The 19,854-nt window shown below is 34.0% G+C and overlaps 1 protein-coding gene across 1 annotated transcript in view; it reads right to left on the bottom strand.

The window, feature by feature from the left end:
* LOC145322182 (uncharacterized) overlaps positions 1-19,854 on the bottom strand; it is a 22,332-nt gene extending 2,478 nt beyond the window's left edge. The window contains exons 1-20 of the mRNA XM_080164022.1: positions 19,724-19,854; positions 19,151-19,220; positions 14,183-14,232; positions 13,762-13,854; positions 13,261-13,370; positions 12,813-12,891; positions 12,426-12,507; positions 12,067-12,214; positions 11,666-11,799; positions 11,275-11,379; positions 10,811-10,870; positions 9,989-10,094; positions 9,724-9,818; positions 8,823-8,876; positions 8,354-8,457; positions 7,942-8,007; positions 7,557-7,675; positions 1,471-1,607; positions 679-800; positions 87-181 (exon numbers count right to left, since the gene is read on the bottom strand). Of these exons, the coding sequence (XP_080020148.1) occupies positions 87-181; positions 679-800; positions 1,471-1,607; positions 7,557-7,675; positions 7,942-8,007; positions 8,354-8,457; positions 8,823-8,876; positions 9,724-9,818; positions 9,989-10,094; positions 10,811-10,870; positions 11,275-11,379; positions 11,666-11,799; positions 12,067-12,214; positions 12,426-12,507; positions 12,813-12,891; positions 13,261-13,370; positions 13,762-13,854; positions 14,183-14,232; positions 19,151-19,220; positions 19,724-19,806 (1,912 nt within the window). The 5' untranslated portion in view covers positions 19,807-19,854. The remainder of the gene's footprint in view (positions 1-86; positions 182-678; positions 801-1,470; positions 1,608-7,556; positions 7,676-7,941; positions 8,008-8,353; positions 8,458-8,822; positions 8,877-9,723; positions 9,819-9,988; positions 10,095-10,810; positions 10,871-11,274; positions 11,380-11,665; positions 11,800-12,066; positions 12,215-12,425; positions 12,508-12,812; positions 12,892-13,260; positions 13,371-13,761; positions 13,855-14,182; positions 14,233-19,150; positions 19,221-19,723) is intronic.

The following is a 19,854-nucleotide window of genomic DNA, read 5'->3' as shown; positions in this document are numbered from 1 at the left end:
TTCAAGGAAAAAAATGATTCTTGTTCAGAATTACACCCCTAAAGGAAGATTTATTTATCATCCTTTTATCCGCACCCTTTCCTAACCTGAAAAATTTGGCTGTTTCAAGAGATTCAGAACATATCTATCATTTATCACATTACTTCTGATTGCAACTATTAGTTCACGCAATGGAGCATTCCTTAAAAAAAAGTTCAAAGATTTTTTAAAAATTTCATGTAAAAAGTATGGATACAAGTATGTAACGTAATAGTCCTATTTTAGTTACATAAATAATTTGTCTTATTTTGATGTATCTATTAACGAAATCTGGCTTATTGATGTGTTAATATACGGTCAAACGTCCTTCAGACAACCAACCCTTTGATTGCACGTAGACCTTAATGTGCCTGGTAATGTGTTGCAATTCTCTAACTATTTATGTTGCGCACCTGACATAGCACAGCAGAAGGAACCATTTTTTATATCTTTAGTATAGACGCGGCACGTTGCGATTTTTTGGGCAATGTACAATAATAAATAATAAATATTTATGCCACGCACCTGACATAGCAGCAAAAGGAACCAGTTTAGCGTCTTTAGTTATGACGTGGTGTCATGCCGAAATTCAAACATATCGCCTTCCCGAGAACGCTACAATCGCGGGTTTAGTTAAGGGATCAATAATAAAACTAATACCTTGTGAGAAATGGAATAACATCCGTTGGAAAGTTGGACACAACGTACAGTTCATTGTTGCCAACTCTGAGGTACAAAGTGTGAAGGTTGGTCAGGTAGTCATGCACAACTGGGAGCTCATCCTGGTCAAAACATTATAAAGAACAAGGAAGACAACATCCATAAGAAGTGAAGTCATGGGAATACGGATGGGAATACTTGTATAAAGAGTATTTGTTAAAATTAAGAATGGAAATATCAAGAACCTTTCGCATGTATTTTCAATATTTGTATTTTGTAGACTGACTAATAAACCAACCGACAAAGTACAAAGTAAATTCCATACTAGATACTCATTAGTATTGAAAAAATCAGCCATCTACTTTGAATAGCAGCTTAGGAAATCACTTTACTCCCTTAGCGTTACGGACTGACTTACGGGTGGATGGACAGACAAAGTAAATAAATTAGAGTAGCTTCGCTACTACTAGGACAATTGAAAAATTACCAGGGATAAGACAATAGACGAACACTGACATTAAACATTAAACGAACATTCCCAACCCAATGATGTTGATTAAAATCATTATTTAAAAAGTTATGACATTACTAGCTAGGAACCAACCAATCAAAATTCAATAGCAGAACCCAAAGTTTTTGAGGCAACGAATAAGAACGTGGGTAAAAAACTATAAGTAACACATACACAATCCAATGTCCCCCCTCTCCCTTAAAATGTGCCAGGACAGGCTTTTTATACAACTTTATGTGTAATTTATACAACCAAGTATAAAAAATTTAATATCTTCATACCTGAGTATTTGGTGTGAAATGGTTGGATCTGTACCAAAGCATCTGCAGCTTGACACACGACTTGGCAATCTCCTTCAGGGTGGCTACACTCATGTTCTGGCAGGTCAGCGCCAGGGATGTCAGGTACGTGCCTCTCACTGAGAATAATATAATCATAAGTGAGGAAAAGAATTTTTTTACAGAAAGGGTGATAAATTCCAACTGTCATACCTACTCGTATAATTATAGAGCTATTATAAAATGTTGTTGTCTGTTTGTCCTTTAGTTATCCTATAGAGGAAAAGTTTTTTATCCTTCTACATACGATACTGTCTCAACCATGACACTTTGGTTGAGTATGACTTCCGAATTAGCGGGAAGTTCTCGAGATCTGTTGGCGAACATACAAACCCCCAATACCAGGAACCATCAAGTTTCAACAGCAGGTTTGAATATAGATTTATTGATGAAATTATTTCAAAGTCCTGAAATTACAAAATTTCGGCCGTTCACAATGATGATGCTGAAATTGGTTGTGTTGCAGCCGGTTCTGATAATGAGGTTGGTGCTGTTGTGAATCAAGAATCGACCTGGCTGCTGCCAAGCTGGCCGCCCGACACAGGGTAAAGGGCCTGCAATATGGCGGGTGTTGCCGCCAGAAAGTTATTGAAAGTCTACCAACCCCACAAATCTAATTTACAACATAAACTATTTATGTGTGAAAATGATCTTTTAAAGAAAAAATAATACAAGTTATATATTAAGCTTGTGAAGGGAACCTAAAAAGGTTCTGTAAAGAATAAGTATTCATTATTCAACTAATTTTATTGTTCATATTTAAGCACAAAAATTCTACAAAATTGTTTAGACTTTTAAAGCAGATTTTAAAAGATTTTGTTTCTTTAAGTATGATTTTGAAAAGCAAAAGTTTGTGTGTATCAACTACCAAATGATTTTTGCAGATTTTTTTAGATTGAGAAAAATAGATTTTTTTAAAAATTATTTTTCGAGGTATTTTTTTCATGGTTCACGTTTGCTTAAAAAATGTTATTTCTCAGATTCTCATATGAGATAATGCATTAAAGTAAAGAACACAACATGTAAAATTATTATGATAATGTTTAAAATATTTCTTATTATTATTTTAAAAAGATTATCGCAAAAAATCAAGATATTTGTTTTAATTTGTAAGCAAATAAAGGTTTTTCTTTCACTCCGGAGGCAAGGATTCCTAATAATCCACGCGTAAAGATTTTTCTTCATTCCGAGAGCAGAGATTCGTAGTAATATATGTACCTAGCGACTTCAGACAAATTTTAAACCTTGAGAAGTATTTTATAGCAATTATTTTCCTAGGTACATATATTTTCGTTCATGTTTAAAAATGTAAACTCTATTTTCTATGAGATAAGCATTTATAATAATGAACACGATGTATGATATTATTAAAATATTGATTATTATTTATATGAATATCACAGAATTAATTTAAGATAAACTATGCATATTTTAAATTAACCTTTCCTTCATTTTATCGCAGATATTAAAATAAAAGCGGTTATTAAAAATTATGATCAATAATTGATTCTTATTTTATGAAAATTGAGAACATTTATTTAGAAAAAAGCCACATTTTCATATGCCTATTTTTATGCCTAAAATAAGAATCAAGCGAAATGCGATTAATTTTTATTCTATTTCATATGCTCAAATTTAATTTTATTGAGTTTAATTTCTTTTCATAAGTACAATTCATTATAAAACTTACCTGAAAAGTTTACCAAAAAGAATAAATGTGTCGAGGTTGCGTGATTCAATATTTATTCTAAGAAAAAAATCAAGTATTTTTTTAGCAGATTTTTTTTAAAAAATTATATATGAATTTCAATCAAGTAAAACATTTTATTCAGATCAAGGAATGATTGAAAATTCATATTTAAAGTCTCATATTTCTTTTACAAAGAAAAATTGGTATATTTTTTTTCATAATTTTGATGAAAATTCTAACAAAAATATTATTATTATTTTGCTATTCTTTAAGTATTAAAAAGTTTTATTGTTGATTAAGATAGTACAGTTCTTATTCATTAAGTTTGAAAAACTTTCTGCCCAAGGATTTTGAAATATTTTTTCTTGCTACTCTTTTTGATGCTTAACAAATTTAATTTTAAGTACCTATAAATCTTAATTTTCTTGTCTAAGATTTATTTCGTTTTATTTTACCATTATTGTTTACATTTCGACCTGATTTCGTAGGTACTTATTGATTTATTAATAATGATTTATTACCTATTGATTATGAAATGATTATTATTTAGTATAAGTTGTTATATTTACAACATCATGATTAATAGGATTATCCATTTTAGGATTTGTGTATGTGATCTTGTGAGTGTCATGTGCCTGGAATATTGTATGGTACAAACCAATCCCCATCCTTCTATCCTAAAATGTGAGGTATTATGAGTCCTAGTGAGGAGTATAATATTGTGTATGCATTTCACGGGGTTTCATTTAGTTAGGAGCAAAAATTGTCACGTTTTTCGGGATGTGGCCATTCTCATGTGATTATGGTGAGTTGAGTTTAGTGAGAAATGTTGCTAGTGCTCAGCGCAAAAAAAACCTTGAATCTCGTTAAGGAAGTTAATTTGACTTTCAAACGGGGGGTGTGTCTTAACCTCTTTTCGAGGAAGCTTTGTGTTTATCAAGTTCGAAATTAATTCCTTATCATTATCCTAAATTAAGCGCAAATGTCGTCTTGTTTGACTTTCCTTTCATAAAGTGACGCGGTATGGATTGTTTATATGCGCCCACGTTTTTCACTTTTGAATGAGATATGAGTGTGTGAAGATTTCGGAGAACAAAATTGGGCCTATCATTGGTCTCATAGTGCGTGAACAACCCTAGTATACCAGGGATTTGAAACCATAAGAACTTCAGGTAGAATTTGTTAATTTTATTAAGAAGAATGGTGTATAGGACGATTATATGTAGTTTTAAAAAAGGCTTTAGCCAGCTAAGCATGAAACTTAATTATGATTAATATATGTTTTAGTAATTTTTATGTGCCTTTATTTTTGCATTTAACAATGATTTATTAAACCAAATAATTTTCCTTTAAAGCCAAAGTTTCCAAAGATTCTTAACCGTAGAGAAAAATGATTTTTAAAAAGCAATTAAGATTACGTGGTTATAAATAACTGGAATTATGAATTAATTGATTTTGTAATTTCAGGACTTTGAAATAATTTCATCAATATATCTATATTCAAACCTGCTGTTGAAACTTGATGGTTCCTGGTATTGGGGGTTTGTATGTTCGCCAACAGATCTCGAGAACTTCCCGCTAATTCGGAAGTCATACTCAACCAAAGTGTCATGGTTGAGACAATTTCAAAGGACTTGAAGTTTAGGCATTAGCAAATTTCAATAACCTGATGTTTGAAGGAGCTGCACAAGCAATTTCAAAGAAGTGAAGTTTGAAGTTTAGGCATTAGCAAATTTCAAATAACCTGATGTTGGAAGGAGCTGCACAAGCAATTTCAAATGGTTCTGAAGAATAGGCATTAGCATTCTTCAAAGAATCTGAAGAATAGGCGTTAGCATTCTTCAATAAATCAATAGCATATAGTGTATTGATGCAAAAAACATTGACAATTTTTCTGTGAAATAATTACCTAGTGAATCAATATGGTGCTCACTAAAAAGCAGAAAATTGAGCGAGCTATCGCTATTGGCAATGAAAGGCTAGAGGTGTTTGACGAACAGATAAAAGTGTTTTATGAAAATCTAAAAGCCTGCCAAAGTTTTAGTTCATGTGAAAATGTGAATTTAAAATCAATTCGTGACATTTTTAGTGAGGTCAAGGACCAATCTGACCTAATAAAAAGTCTAAAATCTGCCGTGGAGACTAGTGAGATGCGCAAGTTCAAGCGTGATTTGGATGAAGCTAGTGAACAGAAAACTGTTGCAGATAAAGTTTATGCGTCGTTGGAACAGTGTACGAAAATTCTGCACTGGCTTGACAATGATTCAGACGACGTGAGGTCGAGCACTGTCGCCAGGAACCTCGACGTCGTTGAGAAGGTGAGGATGGACATGGGAGTGCTTAAAATTTCCATGGAGTTGCGCCAAGAAGTACGTGATATGTACCGAAGGCTTAGAGAGATGGAACGTCGTTCATCTAACTCGGATAAGCTTGGTGTCTGTGGCACCAATAATTACGACAGTTATCATAGTCGTATGTTGCATGAGGCTAGTGCTAGTGTGAATACAGTCTACAAATCAAGTTCTGCGCCTAGCACATGTACCTTTCTGCTGCAAATAGTTCCAGTTGTAGCACCTGGCGGCGGCGCCTGCCATGCCGCCGTCAGGTTTGATTCTGGTGCAAATCTATCACTTGGGTCTGAGAAGTTGTCCAGCAAGTTGAAGCTGAAATCTACCGGCAGATATACAAACATTTCTGTTTCTGACGGTAGTGAATCATCCTGCCGCAATGTGGTGTTCTATCTGAAGGACAGGGATGGTGACTTGAGAGAATTTGAGGCAGCTGTTATGCCTAACCTCGGAGGTGGCAACGAGATGCGCTCGGTCCATCCGGAAACCGCCGCCGAAATATTTAAGATGCCGCCAGAAAGATTTACATATATTAGTGGAGGCTTAGATATCATCATTGGAAATACACATCCTGACGTGTTTCCATCAACCTACCAGAAAGTGGGCCAGTCTATGTTGTGGCGAACCATTTTTGGTAGTGGTTTTATCTGTACAAGTGCTGACTATGGAGCTGGTCAGCAGAAATCTGCGTATAAAGCTGCCGTAACTGTTGATGAGAGTGCGTGGCCGGTTGGTTCTGTCGTAGCTGTTGATAATGAGCCGGTTGGTACTGCCGTAGCTGTTGATAATGAACCGGTTGGTTCTGTCGTAGCTGTTGATAATGAGCTGGTTGGTACTGCCGTAGCTGTTGATAATGAGCCGATTGGTACTGCCGTAGCTGTTGATAATGAGCCGGTTGGTACTGCCGTAGCTGTTGATAATGAGCCGGTTGGTACTGCCGTAGCTGTTGATAATGAACCGGTTGGTTCTGTCGTAGCTGTTGATAATGAACCGGTTGGTACTGCCGTAGCTGTTGATAATGAGCCGGTTGGTACTGCCGTAGCTGTTGATAATGAACCGGTTGGTACTGCCGTAGCTGTTGATAATGAGCCGGTTGGTACTGCCGTAGCTGTTGATAATGAACCGGTTGGTACTGCCGTAGCTGTTGATAATGAGCCGGTTGGTACTGCCGTAGCTGTTGATAATGAACCGGTTGGGTCTGCCGTAGCTGTTAATGATGAACCTGTTGGTTCTGCTTGTGATGCTGTTATTGAGAAACCTGTTATTTCTGCAGTTGATGCTGTTGTTTGTATTGCAGTCATTTCTGATGTTAAAGATACTGCCGTAGCTGTTGAAAAGAGGTTAAGACAGATACAATACATGATTTTTTAGAATGGCTAACAATTCTAATCCAGCAAATTTAACTCTGTTTTAAAGCAGATTTTCTTAATTTTCGATAGGTCTTTGGATGATGTCATTTTTATTTTTCTGATAATTTAGGTAAAATAGAGGGATCTAAAGGGATAAGACAATGACCAATAAATTGATGTACATCCCCAGTGCAGTGTTGATACACAAAATTACTCTTTTAGTAGAATACAACAAAAGTTCCCAAAGCCAACGAAGACGAAACATTATTATCAAACTTTGGGGACTGGTGTAATAAACAGTCCATTGTCAACTCTCTCTCTGATAGAGAATACATGTCTATTGTGGAAGACTCTCGCAAATCCTGATAAATGTTTCTTAAAGATGGCTAATAAAATGACTAATATTTTTAGAGTAACTGCGCTATTAACAGAGTTAACCGTTTACCTCCCTGTAAATACAATTTTAAAACACAAAAATTAAGAACGGAACTAAGAAAAAACTTTTTCTCTAACAGAACTCTCTTCCAGAAGAAGTGAAAATGAGTGAAAATGTGTGAAAATGTGTGAAAATGTAAAACAATTTAAAGAAGACTAAAAACACTTACAATTGATAGAATTGTCCCACCAATTTGAAATATTTACCTTGCATAAAGTAGTGTGTGCCAACACTGGGACTCTGAATGGATCCACAATGGTAGACAAGCTCAACAGTAGCCACATGATCCAGACGGACGAGGCCCGCGACGTCGTCATCAGTCACCCTGACAACAAGAATAGGTATGTCCATAAGTACCGCAGCATGATGAAATTTTAAAAGAATTTATAAATACCAAAATTACCAGGAATATTAAAAAAAAATATTGCACGTTTTTACATATAAGTGTATAATTTGATACAAATTCATAAGTTGGGTTCTTATGGGGAGGGTACAACAACCCAATCGCTTATGGGAAATCATCCCTTGGAAAAAATTACTCATCTCCACCCTAAGAGCCCCTAGAGTACAAAATTCTAACATTATCTTCACCTGAGTTTTAGATTTGCAACATTCGGCACCACGTTTACCATGGCATTGATTAGGCTTCTTTTACATCTGAAATATTACAATACAATTAATTCATGCCCCTAGTGGACTCAAGGGGCAGAACCAGGGTGGGGAAAAACCCAGGTTTTTTTAAAAAGCCCAGCCCAACCCAACCCAAAAACACTTTTTTTTTTGGGTGGGTTTTTTGTATGCCCACCCTGGGCAGAACCCTTCACTAACAAATCGGTTCAGCGGTTAGCGAGATCCTTCAGTACAAACACACATACGAACATCCTGTTACTTTTAGGACTCAATCAGTCAAGTCTCTACATAAGGACTCAAGATAACTCTACATCGCAAAAAAGATCTTTTCGTAGCGTAGCTGCTCTATAAAAACGCATAGGTAGGTACTAACCTCAGGGCCGAATAATCGAGACGTCTTGCTTTGCTACCCCTGTTATCCACATGAGTGATGTTTATCTTCACACTATTGGGGTACTTGTCCAGGGTTCGAATAACCTTAATTAAAACATGTTAATATACCTACTGTAATTCTGACAGTGGATAAAAAATAATGCCAAAAATATAGGAAAATCTAATTTGACATAAACACATCTACTTTTGGTCAAAAACACAGTGACTATATTTTTGCTCGTGGTAGAAGTGGCAGCACCCCGTTTATCAGGCGCGTGCTCATAATTTTGGTTTAGGCCGTGGGGGGAGTGCAAACTTCCGATTTTTTTTTATTCCCTGATGAGTTTTAACTTCCCCTTCATCAAGAATTTTCATCAGGGAAGGCGAAGAAACTGGACTATAAACTTAATATACTAATCAAGAAAGTTTTATTATTCCAATCCCTGATTTAAAAATAAGGAAAATTTTACCTTTCCAGTTTCTTTGTATCCAAGAAATCTGAGGTTTGGCAGTTGTATAACAAGCTGGAAAATAAAAATGTCAAGAACTTGTGAGAAAGCTGTATAGCCATCAAGTTTACATTTGTAACATTAAAGGCCATATCCATAAGTAGTTATCCATGGACGGAAAACAGACAAAAAAAAGTTATGAAGCAGATGTTCAATTGTCAAATAAATCAAAGAGTACTATGCGGCAAATCATGAATTAATCCCGAAACCTTTATAAAAATAATCATTGATTTATGTCGTTTGAAGTTTATTAAGAAACTATTATGGGTTATATTGGAGGATTTTTATTAAAAAAATGCCCAAGAAAACTAACTTAAGCCTATTTCATACATTTAAATAATTTCTCTTTTGCTACCAGTAACTAAGCTGTAATAAAAAAAGGAAATGCAGCAGTCTCCAGTAAACAGTAATACTGTTTAGATATAAGTCTGTGTCAAGATCAGTCAGACCTATTTAAGACAGTTCTCTTTAGAGATCGACAGACCGACGGACGAACAAACACTGATTATAGTGTATCTACGCTCTAAAATACTTACAGGGGTGTATATTCTGCATGGGATCCCCGGCTCAGGGGGGGGGGGGAAATAAAAAATAAGTGGTTGGAGGGAAAAAAAATGTAAAAATTAAGAAAACTGAAAACATTTTTTCCATTTCGCCCCCCTCCTTGGTTAAAAAAAAACTAAAAAAATGAGTGGTAGGAGGAATAAAATAAATAAAATATAGAGTTCTTTAAATATTTTTCTATTTTCCCCCCTACTTTTTAAGAAAAATCTAGGGGGGAAAAAAAATAAAAAATTTTGTAGCAGGGGAAAAAAAATAAATCTTGTGCAGAATATACACCCCTGAATACTTATAAGCTTACCTTCGCAACTTCCTTCTCATACACAGAGATATCATAGATGTACAGCTTTAACAATTTAAAACAACCATTTCCAATCTCGGGGTCTTTATTTCCTCCTGAGAATAGTTATTTATTGCATCGTATTATAGACAGCTTTCCGCGATATCAAAATGAAATATTATAAGAATAAAATCAGTTTAGTAAGCCCCCTCCCCCCCTCTACTAGAGGCCTCTAGAGGCATAGCCGCTAGTATTTAATTAAAAGAAACAAAATTAAAGAACCTACCTAAATAAGCAAATCCTTCCTTTGTTATTGACTTGTGAAATGAAATGTTCAAAATCTCCAAGTTTTTGCAGTGGATTCCAATCAGCTTTACATGCTCGTTGTCTATCTAAACCAATGTTAACCATGTTAGGGTTATAAGGGTTATTATTAGAGTGTAGCGGTAAATTGTTGCTTCCCCCCTCCCCCCCCCCCCCCATAGAACGTCTAGAAAATCGAAATCCTATGAGAAATGGAAGTCGAGATATGCAAAATTTCATATTGGCAATAATCAAATTCTTTGAAACCATTGTCTTAGAGGTCCATACAGAAGAAAGCTTTTATAAGGGGGGGGGGGGGGGGGAGGGTTAATGCAACCATCTCGTAATCAATAATTAAATGGCACTTAGAATCCGATTTTCGTTACGAAACTTGGCATGAGTAATCCTTGATAGGTCTATTTTCCCTAAATTGAACAAAAAGTTGGAAAAGTAACGGCTAACGGCTCAGCCGTTTAGCTATTTTCAGAGCAAATCCGTCACGAAACCTATCTCCACATAATATTCTTTGCCGCTCCAAAACGTTTTCAAACGGTTCTAGCCGGTAGTTGCTGGTACTAGAAATTTAAAAAATAGTTTTTGGTAGGTATCATTTTTCACATGATTTAAAGCAAAAATATGTTTTAAAAAGTTGATCCCTACGTAATTTATGACAAAGCCCTAAAAATAACCAAAAAACGGCTAAACGGCTGAGCTGTTAGCTGTTACTTTTTCAACTTTTTGTTCAATTTAGGGAAAATAGACCTAACAAGGATTACTCATACCAATTAAAATTAGATTACTGTACCTGTGGTAGATTATAATTTGCGTGGCGATTCTCAAAGTTCAGCTCTCGTAGATAGATCATCTTAAAAAGAAAAATATAATCAAGTTAGATGCAAGGATATGACAATGGACGATAAATCTATGTATATTGTATACCTTCGACTAAGAGAAACAAAATAACCCCACAGTACCCTTTTTCTGGAGATCCTAATAGTATGGGTGGATTTAGAATAGGCAGATATTGACAGACCCCCCCCCCCCTTGAGACTTTACTCCATTCCCTCCCCTGACGATGGAGGAACGTATTGACTATCAGCTGATGACTATATTAGCAACCTAAATTGACGAAAAAAAGTCTCCTTTCACAATATCCAATCATTTTATATCCATTGATGTATGTACATACACAACAATTTTAACGTCATTAGTATGTCGCGGTGTAATCCATAATTGAACTAGACAACAAGCATGCAGAAAATAGTTTACCTTCGGAATGCACTTGATAAGAACTGTAGAGAAATGTCGTCGAATATCTTCACTTATGTTGCCCAGATCTGTTAGTGGACTTAAATCAACTATCTGACTTGACTCCTTACAAAAAAAGTTAGGTAGAGATTCAGTTACAAAAATTAAGATATTCTTGTACAAAATGTAACAGGATGTCTGCAAAGGATCTCGCTAACCGCTGAACCAATATGGTTCTCTATTACAGTGAGGTTTCTCAAAGGTACATGGAAAATCCCAACCCTTTACCCCATCTCCACCCTTCGTACTTAATATACGAACTGCCTAATAAATGACAGGGGAAATAGCAACCAATATTGACGATAACTTTACCCTTGTCATGATATCCACGTATATTATACATCCATTGTACCTTGCATATCACAGAAATAAGAGATCTTAGGGTAGGATTTGTCTTCTGGCGTAGCGTTCCATAAACTTCGTGCCACACACCAGAAGAATTCTCCATTTTATCGTCCAACTCTAAATGGAATAACTCATCCAAACCTGAACAAAAAATGAAAACATGATAAATACGTCAAATCAAAGCATAAGCAAAAAAAGGAAAATCAGAGGGGACCTAAGAGAAATAGCAGTTTATCACACATTCATGCAAAAAAAAAGAAGGCCTAGAATTACATAAGGACAGGACAAAAACTATTATAGTGTAGTATAGCTTTGAAACCAAAAAGTCTCCAATATTTTTAAAAATAATTTATTTAAACCGTTAGTATGCATTTTATAGTGAATAGTTCCTGCTAAAATGAAATGTACCTGGCAGACTACAGGTAGAAATCTTGAGATTATCATAATACTCCATAACTCGGGTTTGACGTCTGTCGACATCCCAGGCCTGACGTAGAGCTGAGTTGGGTACACCTGGGACACCTGGGAATGCTTTGACTACCCTCTCCACTTCACTACATCATAATAGATTCACAATTTGAAAAAAGAAACATTTTCGAGTGCCCCAGTTTGAGAATTTAAGAAACTATTAGTTGTGGCGAAACCCAACCAAATATACGATACCTAAATAATTTAAAAAGTGCTCAGTAATACAATACGCAGATTTACATAGTTCATACATCCAAATATTTAAATGCTTAGGAAATATAATTTTCTATCTATTCCCTGGGAGAAGCATTGCTAGATTGTGCCCACAGCAGTTCTGTAATGTAAGTTCCCTGGCCTCTGACGGCTTCATAATTAAATTCTATTAAGTTTCCATGTGAGAGATTCGATACTATTATTCAATTGTTTTCTTATAATAAAATTGATATAAAAAAGGGACAATAGTAATCGCAGCATTTAGACGTAATAACGACCAGATAATCTTTTTATGAACTTTTTAAATTTTCTGTTTAAAACATTGCAACTAAGAAATTAATTCTAATAAAGTTGAGTAGTGAATCAAATATTTAAATGTACAAAGATAGGATAATGATATCACCTCCCTATCCCCCAGCTCGTGTTGTAGGTAAGTATGAAAACTTTGCATTTCTTTTCATGGATGCTTTCCTTTGGCTTCACCATTGGCTCGTTTTAAATTATGGAGTTCCAACCATTGTTCAAATTCTTTTTCGACACTTTCTGGGTCAGGTCCTGGTTATGTACAAGCATTAAACTAACATAGATGTATTACTTTAGATGGTCAAGAAGCCACAAAAATTTGAAAGGGAATTCCTAGAAGACAAAGATCTTCATTTATATGAGGTTCTTATGTTTCAATCCAATAACACGAGCGACGAAATTTTACCGTAAGAAATTCAACTATTTAAAGGTTATTTTTTCTATGAATAAAATGATGAACAAACTGCCAATTCTTACAAAAATTAGCATACTATTTAACCAAAAATGTGAAAGAATTGTTCCTACACTCTTGGATGTTTTATTCATTAAACATTTAGAATTTGTAACAGGATTCGAACCAGGATTCGAATCAGCTGCCAAGTTATAGTTAATGCAAAGTTCCTTGTGGTGTATCTGTAAGTTGATGATTGTCAGGTATCTCTAATTTGTAATCAGGTCTCCAATGATAATCTATGTAACTGTTCGACACTTGCCCTGATGATTTAGTTCTAAATAAAATATTCATTTAATAGAGAGGGAGGGGACATTGGAGTGTTAATAAAGTAGTAAATACAGGCACACAAAGTATCATCATTGGTGACCTAAAGGAAACCTGCAAGAAATACACCTCCTACTTAAAATATAGCTAATGCTTCTAATAGCTTAAAGGAAGCCTGCAGGAAATACGCCGCTCTAACAGCAGAAAGACTGCCACAAGTAGACACAATACTCCATATTTAAAAACAAAAAAGTTTTAAGCATTTTAGAAAGTTGAAAAGCTTTATTTAAAATTCGGTTTAACTTCTGTTTATTTAAACAAAATCCTGGCTGCCAAACAAGGAAACTGACATTTTATACTGGTGAATGTACAGTTACTTGATTACCAAAACTGATTACTACCTTGCGTTGGCAATCAAAATCTCTAGAAGACCACTGATAATCTTTTTGTGTAATATGAAGGGTAGGTCATCCAGAAAATCATTGATCTCCATACTAAAATAGAGCGAAATAGTAACATTTTAGCAAGATGTGATTTAATGGGGAAACTAAGTAATTTTTAAAAGAAAAGCTTTTCTAAAATAAGGTCGGTCAGTCTGTGACGGTTGGCTCTTTTCGATAATTTAAAAATGTTAGAATTGTCCTATCGATTTAAATATTTTATGCTATACTCATCTGATTTTTTTACTAATTCCTTGGACAACAAAATACCATCTTATAAGCGAATCATTTTAATAAATATAAAGCTTCATTTAATTGAAAAATTCATTCAGTTCAAGCGCAATCTTAACGGATAAAATAAATAATAGGTAAAAAAACTTACATAGATTTGATGAAAAATAATTCAGCTTTCTCATATTCTTGTTTATCTCTCTAAATAAAACATTTTTATATCAAAGGTATTTATTAATTTAAAAGTTGCTTTTAAAAAGTAGGTACCTGGTCTTTTATAAATTTGATTTATTTTACAAGGGGGGGGGGGAGTTTGTACAGTTATAGGAAATAAAATTCAGTATAAAAGTTTGGGAGGGCCGTGTGGGCTTGTTTTTATAGTTATCAACCTAATTCTTTTTGTAGGCTCTCTTATATGACTGGATGTACACATAAAACTTTGAAAATTAAATTTTGGCACTTTCCTTTTTGGGGCTTGTGGAGCACAAAACCCCCCAAACGCTAAAAATATGAGTTCTGAGCTTATTTTTAAAGATATCAACCTGATTTTTTAAAAATAATACTCTTTTAACATAACTGAATCAACGAACCATTACAGATTTCATTTTGGGACTTTCCTTCTTGTGGCTTGTGGAGCACAAAAACCCCCCAAACACTAAAAATATGAGTTCTGAGCTTATTTTTAAAGATATCAACCTGATTTTTTTAAATAACACTTTTTTAACATAACTGAATCAACAAACCATTACAGATTTCATTTTGGGACTTTCCTTCTTGGGGCTTGTAGAGCACAAAAACCCCCTAAACACTAAAAATATGAGTTCTGAGCTTATTTTTAAAGATATCAACCTGATTTTTTTTAAATAATACTTTTTTAACATAACCGAATCAACGAACCATTACAGATTTCATATTGGGACTTTCCTTCTAGGGGCTTGTGGAGCAAAAGATCCCCCCAAAACACTAAAAATATGAGTTCTAAGCTTATTTTAAAAGATATCAACCTGATTTTTTTAAATAATACTTTTTTAACATAACCGAATCAACGAACCATTACAGATTTCATTTTGGGACTTTCATTCTTGTGATTTGTGGAGCAAAAGACCCCCAAAAACACAAATTATGAGTTCTGAGCTTTTTTTTTAAATATATCAACCTGATTTTTTAAAATAATACTTTTTTAACATAATACTTTTTTGGGGTCTTTTGCCCCACTAGCTTCTAGAAGAATAGTCCCTAAATGAAATCTGTAAAAGTTACCAAGTTCGGTTATGTTAAAAAAGTGTTCTTAAAATAATCAGGTTGATATCTTTAAAAATAAGGTCAGAACTAATATTTTTAGTGTTTTGTGGTTCTTTTGCTCCACAAGCCCCTAGAAGGAAAGTCCCAATATTTTTAGTGTTTTGGGGGTCTTTTGCTCCAGTAGACCCTAGAAGGAAAGTCCGAAAATGAAATCTGTAATGGTTACTTAGTTTGGTTATGTTAAAGAAGTATTATTTAACAAGGATGACAACATTCATAAATAGCGAAGCACAAAAAATCGTAGATGGGAATACGTACAGGTAGATTTAAAAGGTTTTTACTAAAATCAAGAATAGATTTATTGGATAAAATAAATATGAAACCTTGTTTTATTTTGTATGATGACGATGGTCAAAGTAAATTATATTAAAGATGCTCATAACAATGGGAAAAATTATTTTGATACTGATATCCCATAAAAGTTTGAAAATTGGATGAAAATAAACAAAGATCTTGGGAAATATGTAAAACATATAAAAATAGCCAAAAACCTGATAAAAGGCAGTCTGGCCGCCATGGTTGTTTTCTTAAAACGACAAAAAAAATTAATTTTTAAATCATTAAAAACTTTTAAAATTTGGAAAATCGGACCATATACACTGAAGATATGGAAAAAAGTGTTAAATATATTTATAAATAGCCTAAAACCTGCCAAAAAGGCAGTCTGGCCGTCATGGTTATTTCCTTTAAAGACGGGAAATTTAATTTTGATATCTACAACTGAAATAATTTTGAAAATCGGACTATAAACACTGAAGATATGGAGAAAAATGTTAAAAATATAAAAAAAAAACAGCCTAAAACCTGCTGAAAAGGCAGTCTGGCCGTCATGGTTGTCTTCTTTAAAAGACGGGAAATTTAATTTTGATATCTATAACTGAAAAAATGTTGAAAATCGGACCATACACTGAAGATATGGAGAAAAATGTTAAAAATATAAAAAAAACAGCCTAAAACCTGCTGAAAAGGCAGTCTGGCCGTCATGGTTGTCTTCTTTAAAAGACGGAAAATTTAATTTTGATATCTATAACTGAAAAAATTTTGAAAATCGGACCATACACTGAAGATATGGAGAAAAATGTGAAAAATATAAAAATAGCCTAAAACCTGCTAAAAAGGCAATCTGGCCTTCATGATTGTTTCTTTAAACGACAGGAAATTTAATTTTGATATCTGTAACTGAAAAAATTTTGAAAATCGGACCATAAACACTGAAGATATGGAGAAAAATGTGAAAAATATAAAAATAGCCTAAAACCTGCTAAAAATCGGTCCGACCGCAAATGATGTTTTATAGTCAATTGTGCTCCTTAATAATGGGAATGTTGTCAAAAAATTTCAGCATTCTATCTTTTATTTCCCCCATAGCGTTACGGACGGACTGACTGACTGACTGACGGACGGACGGACGGACAAAGTGAATTATAGAGTAGCTTCGCTACTAAAAATATCAGGTTGATATCTTTAAAAATAAGCTCAGAACTAATATTTTTAGTGCTTTGTGGTTCTTTTGCTCCAAAAGCCCCTAGAAGGAAAGTCCCAAAATGAAATCTGTAATGGTTCCCTAGTTTGGTTATGTTCAAAAAGTTTCCTTAAAAAAATCAGGTTGATATCTTTAAAAATAAGCTCAGAACTCATATTTTTAGTGTTTTTGGGGGTCTTTTGCTTCACAAGCCCTTAGAAGGAAAGTCCTAAAATTAAATCTGTAATGGTTCCTTAGTTCGGCTATGTTAAAAAAGTTTCAATAACAAAAATCAGGTTGATATCTTTAAAAATAAGCTTAGAACTCTTATTTTTAGTGTTTTGGGGGTCTTTTGCTCCACAAGCCCCTAGAAGGAAAGTCCCAAAATGAAATCTGTAATGATTCGTTGATTCTAATAGGGTAAGGGGGGGGAAATTTCGTTTTTTTTGGTTTTTTTGAAAAAAAATGGGGTAAATATTAATATTTTCAAATGAAACCAAGACCAGTAGAAAGCTTACGGAAAGGACTATCAGGTCCTAAAAGGACATTATCCTAGGACTTTTAGAAGTTGGCCGAAATTGACCGCAAAAAAGTTACCGATATTTCCCCACCACCGGGGGAAATATCGGTAATTTTTTTCAACCTAAAAAAAATCGATGAAAAACGGCCAAACGGCCAGTCGAACATAAATAATCATAATTAGTATAGGTTATAGGGATTATCCACAAAAAGTTTCATAATGATCGGACTATTCCTTCTATGTTAAAAATGAATTTTTTTGAAAGACGCGAATTTTCGATTTTTCTTTTCGAAAATTTTTTTTTAAAAACTTAAAATTAATATAAGAAAAAAACGTATTTTATTACTTTTTAGGTCTGATCCTAAAAAAGCTCACATTGAACTATAGATTTAGCCCAAAAAACATGAAAATTGATTAAAAATTGACCTCAAAAATTGAATTTGAAGCAAAAGTGTCATCTTTGCAAAAAATCTTGACTACATTTTAACCTTAAAAAAATCGATGAAAAAAGGCCAAACGACCAAACAAGCGTAATAAATCATAATTAGTATAGGTGATTGGGATTAACCACAAAAAAATTCATAAAGATCGGACTATTCCTCCTATGTCAAAAATATTTTTTTTTCAAAGGACCAGAAATTTTGATTTTTTCCTCGCAAAATTTTGATTCAAAAAATAAAATTAATTTTTTGTTTGTTTTTTATCTGTTCTATTCATTTTTAGGCTTAATTCTTAAAAAGTCCATATGGAATAATAGATTTGACAAAAGAAAACATGAAAACATGACCTTAAAAGTTGAATTTTAATTTCTTTTGAAATTACCGATTTTTCCCCCGGCGCCAACTTTGGTCATTTTTGAAAAAAATATTAACCCGATTTTAAAGCTCTCAACGGATTTGGAAAAAGCGGGCAATTTCTAGTTCAAAAAGTTTTTCAGATCAGCTCTAGGTCTTACCATTTTTTGTGTAGGTCGATCTTTACACACCTACTAAAAAATTTTTGGAAAAAAAATTTTTCGTCCGACTTTGAGACCCAATAAGTACCCTTAATATTCATCTCACAAAAAATTCATTTTATACTTTTTTGTAGGCAATTTAATAAGGAACAAATTTGCTTTTATGTTTTTTTCTGTCATTTGAAAGGAACATGGAGAAAAAGGTCATTTAATGAAGGTAGGTCGAAATTACCGAGAATAGCCCCTTACCGAAACTTCCCCCCCCTTACCCTATGTTAAAACAGTATTATTTTTTTAAAAATCAGGTTGGTATCTTTAAAAATAAGCTCAGAACTCATATTTTTAGTGTTTTTGGGGGTCTTTTGCTCCACAAGCCCCTAGAAGGAAAGTCCCAAAATGAAATCTTTAATGGTTTGTTGATTCAGTTATGTTAAAAAGTATTATTTAAATCAGGTTAATATCTTTAAAAATAAGCTCAGAACGCATATTTTTTGTTTTTGGGGGTCTTTTGCTCCACAAGCCCCTAGAAGGAAAGTCCCAAAATGAAATCTGTAATGGTTCGTTGATTCAGTTATGTTAAAAAAGTATTATTTTAAAAAAATCAGGTTGATATCTTTAAAAATAAGCTCAGAACTCATATTTTTAGCGTTTGGGGGGTTTTTGTGCTCCACAAGCCCCAAGAAGGAAAGTACCAAAATTTAATTTTCAAAGTTTTATGTGTACATCCAAGCATATAAGAGAGCCTACAAAAAGAATTAGGTTGATAACTATAAAAACAAGCCCACACGGCCCTCCCAAACTTTTATACTGAATTTCATTTCCTATAACTGTACAAACTTCCCCCCCCCCCCTTAGTGGATGTCTGTGTTCTAAGTCTTACCTCCTTTCTTTCATTTTCTGGAATAGCGCTCTGAATCATAAACAAATTGGCAGCCCGCTGATTTTCTACTCTGAATTAATACATATAATTATTATTTCTATGTATTATTACCTATTCATTGAATATACGACCCAAATTTCTGATCGGAATTTACTCATTATTACTCCACCTCTAATTATCATCATCTAATTTTTTCAATGCACTAGTGTAGGTAAAGACTTGAACCCCCTTGGCCCCAAAATTGTACATTCATCAAATAATAAGTACAGTTCAAATCGCATTCTAAAGACATGCAGGACACAGCTTTGTCGGGGTTTCATCAATTTTGATTAAACAATATGCAGCTATAATAAACCAACCTATGGATTTTTTTTTACTTACATCTTACACCACCAAAAAGTCATGTTTTCTAATAAAGTAAAACTTGTAGCGGGCTAAACTAACGACCCACCCACTCTCCTTCCTACTGGATTAACAATAAATGACCGGGGAAATAGCAACCTAAATTGGCGACAATTTTCCCCTCTGCCATAATATCCAAAAGGATATTCTACAAAATATCCATTAACCAACCTTATCAGGGCCGTGTGAACCACTTTAGCAAAGTATTTGATGATCTGGTGCTCCAAGGAGTCGACCCCCCGGGTAGCCACCATCTTCAAAAAAAGTCTGAAACTTAATTTAATTTAATGCCAGGAATAAGG

This window comes from Acartia tonsa, chromosome 6 (genome assembly GCF_053477335.1).
Source record: "Acartia tonsa isolate MP-2025a chromosome 6, ASM5347733v1, whole genome shotgun sequence".
In the NCBI taxonomy this organism is placed as follows: domain Eukaryota; kingdom Metazoa; phylum Arthropoda; class Copepoda; order Calanoida; family Acartiidae; genus Acartia; species Acartia tonsa.
The sequence above is the reverse complement of the archived record's forward strand: the minus strand, read 5'-3'. Positions and strand labels throughout refer to the sequence as shown.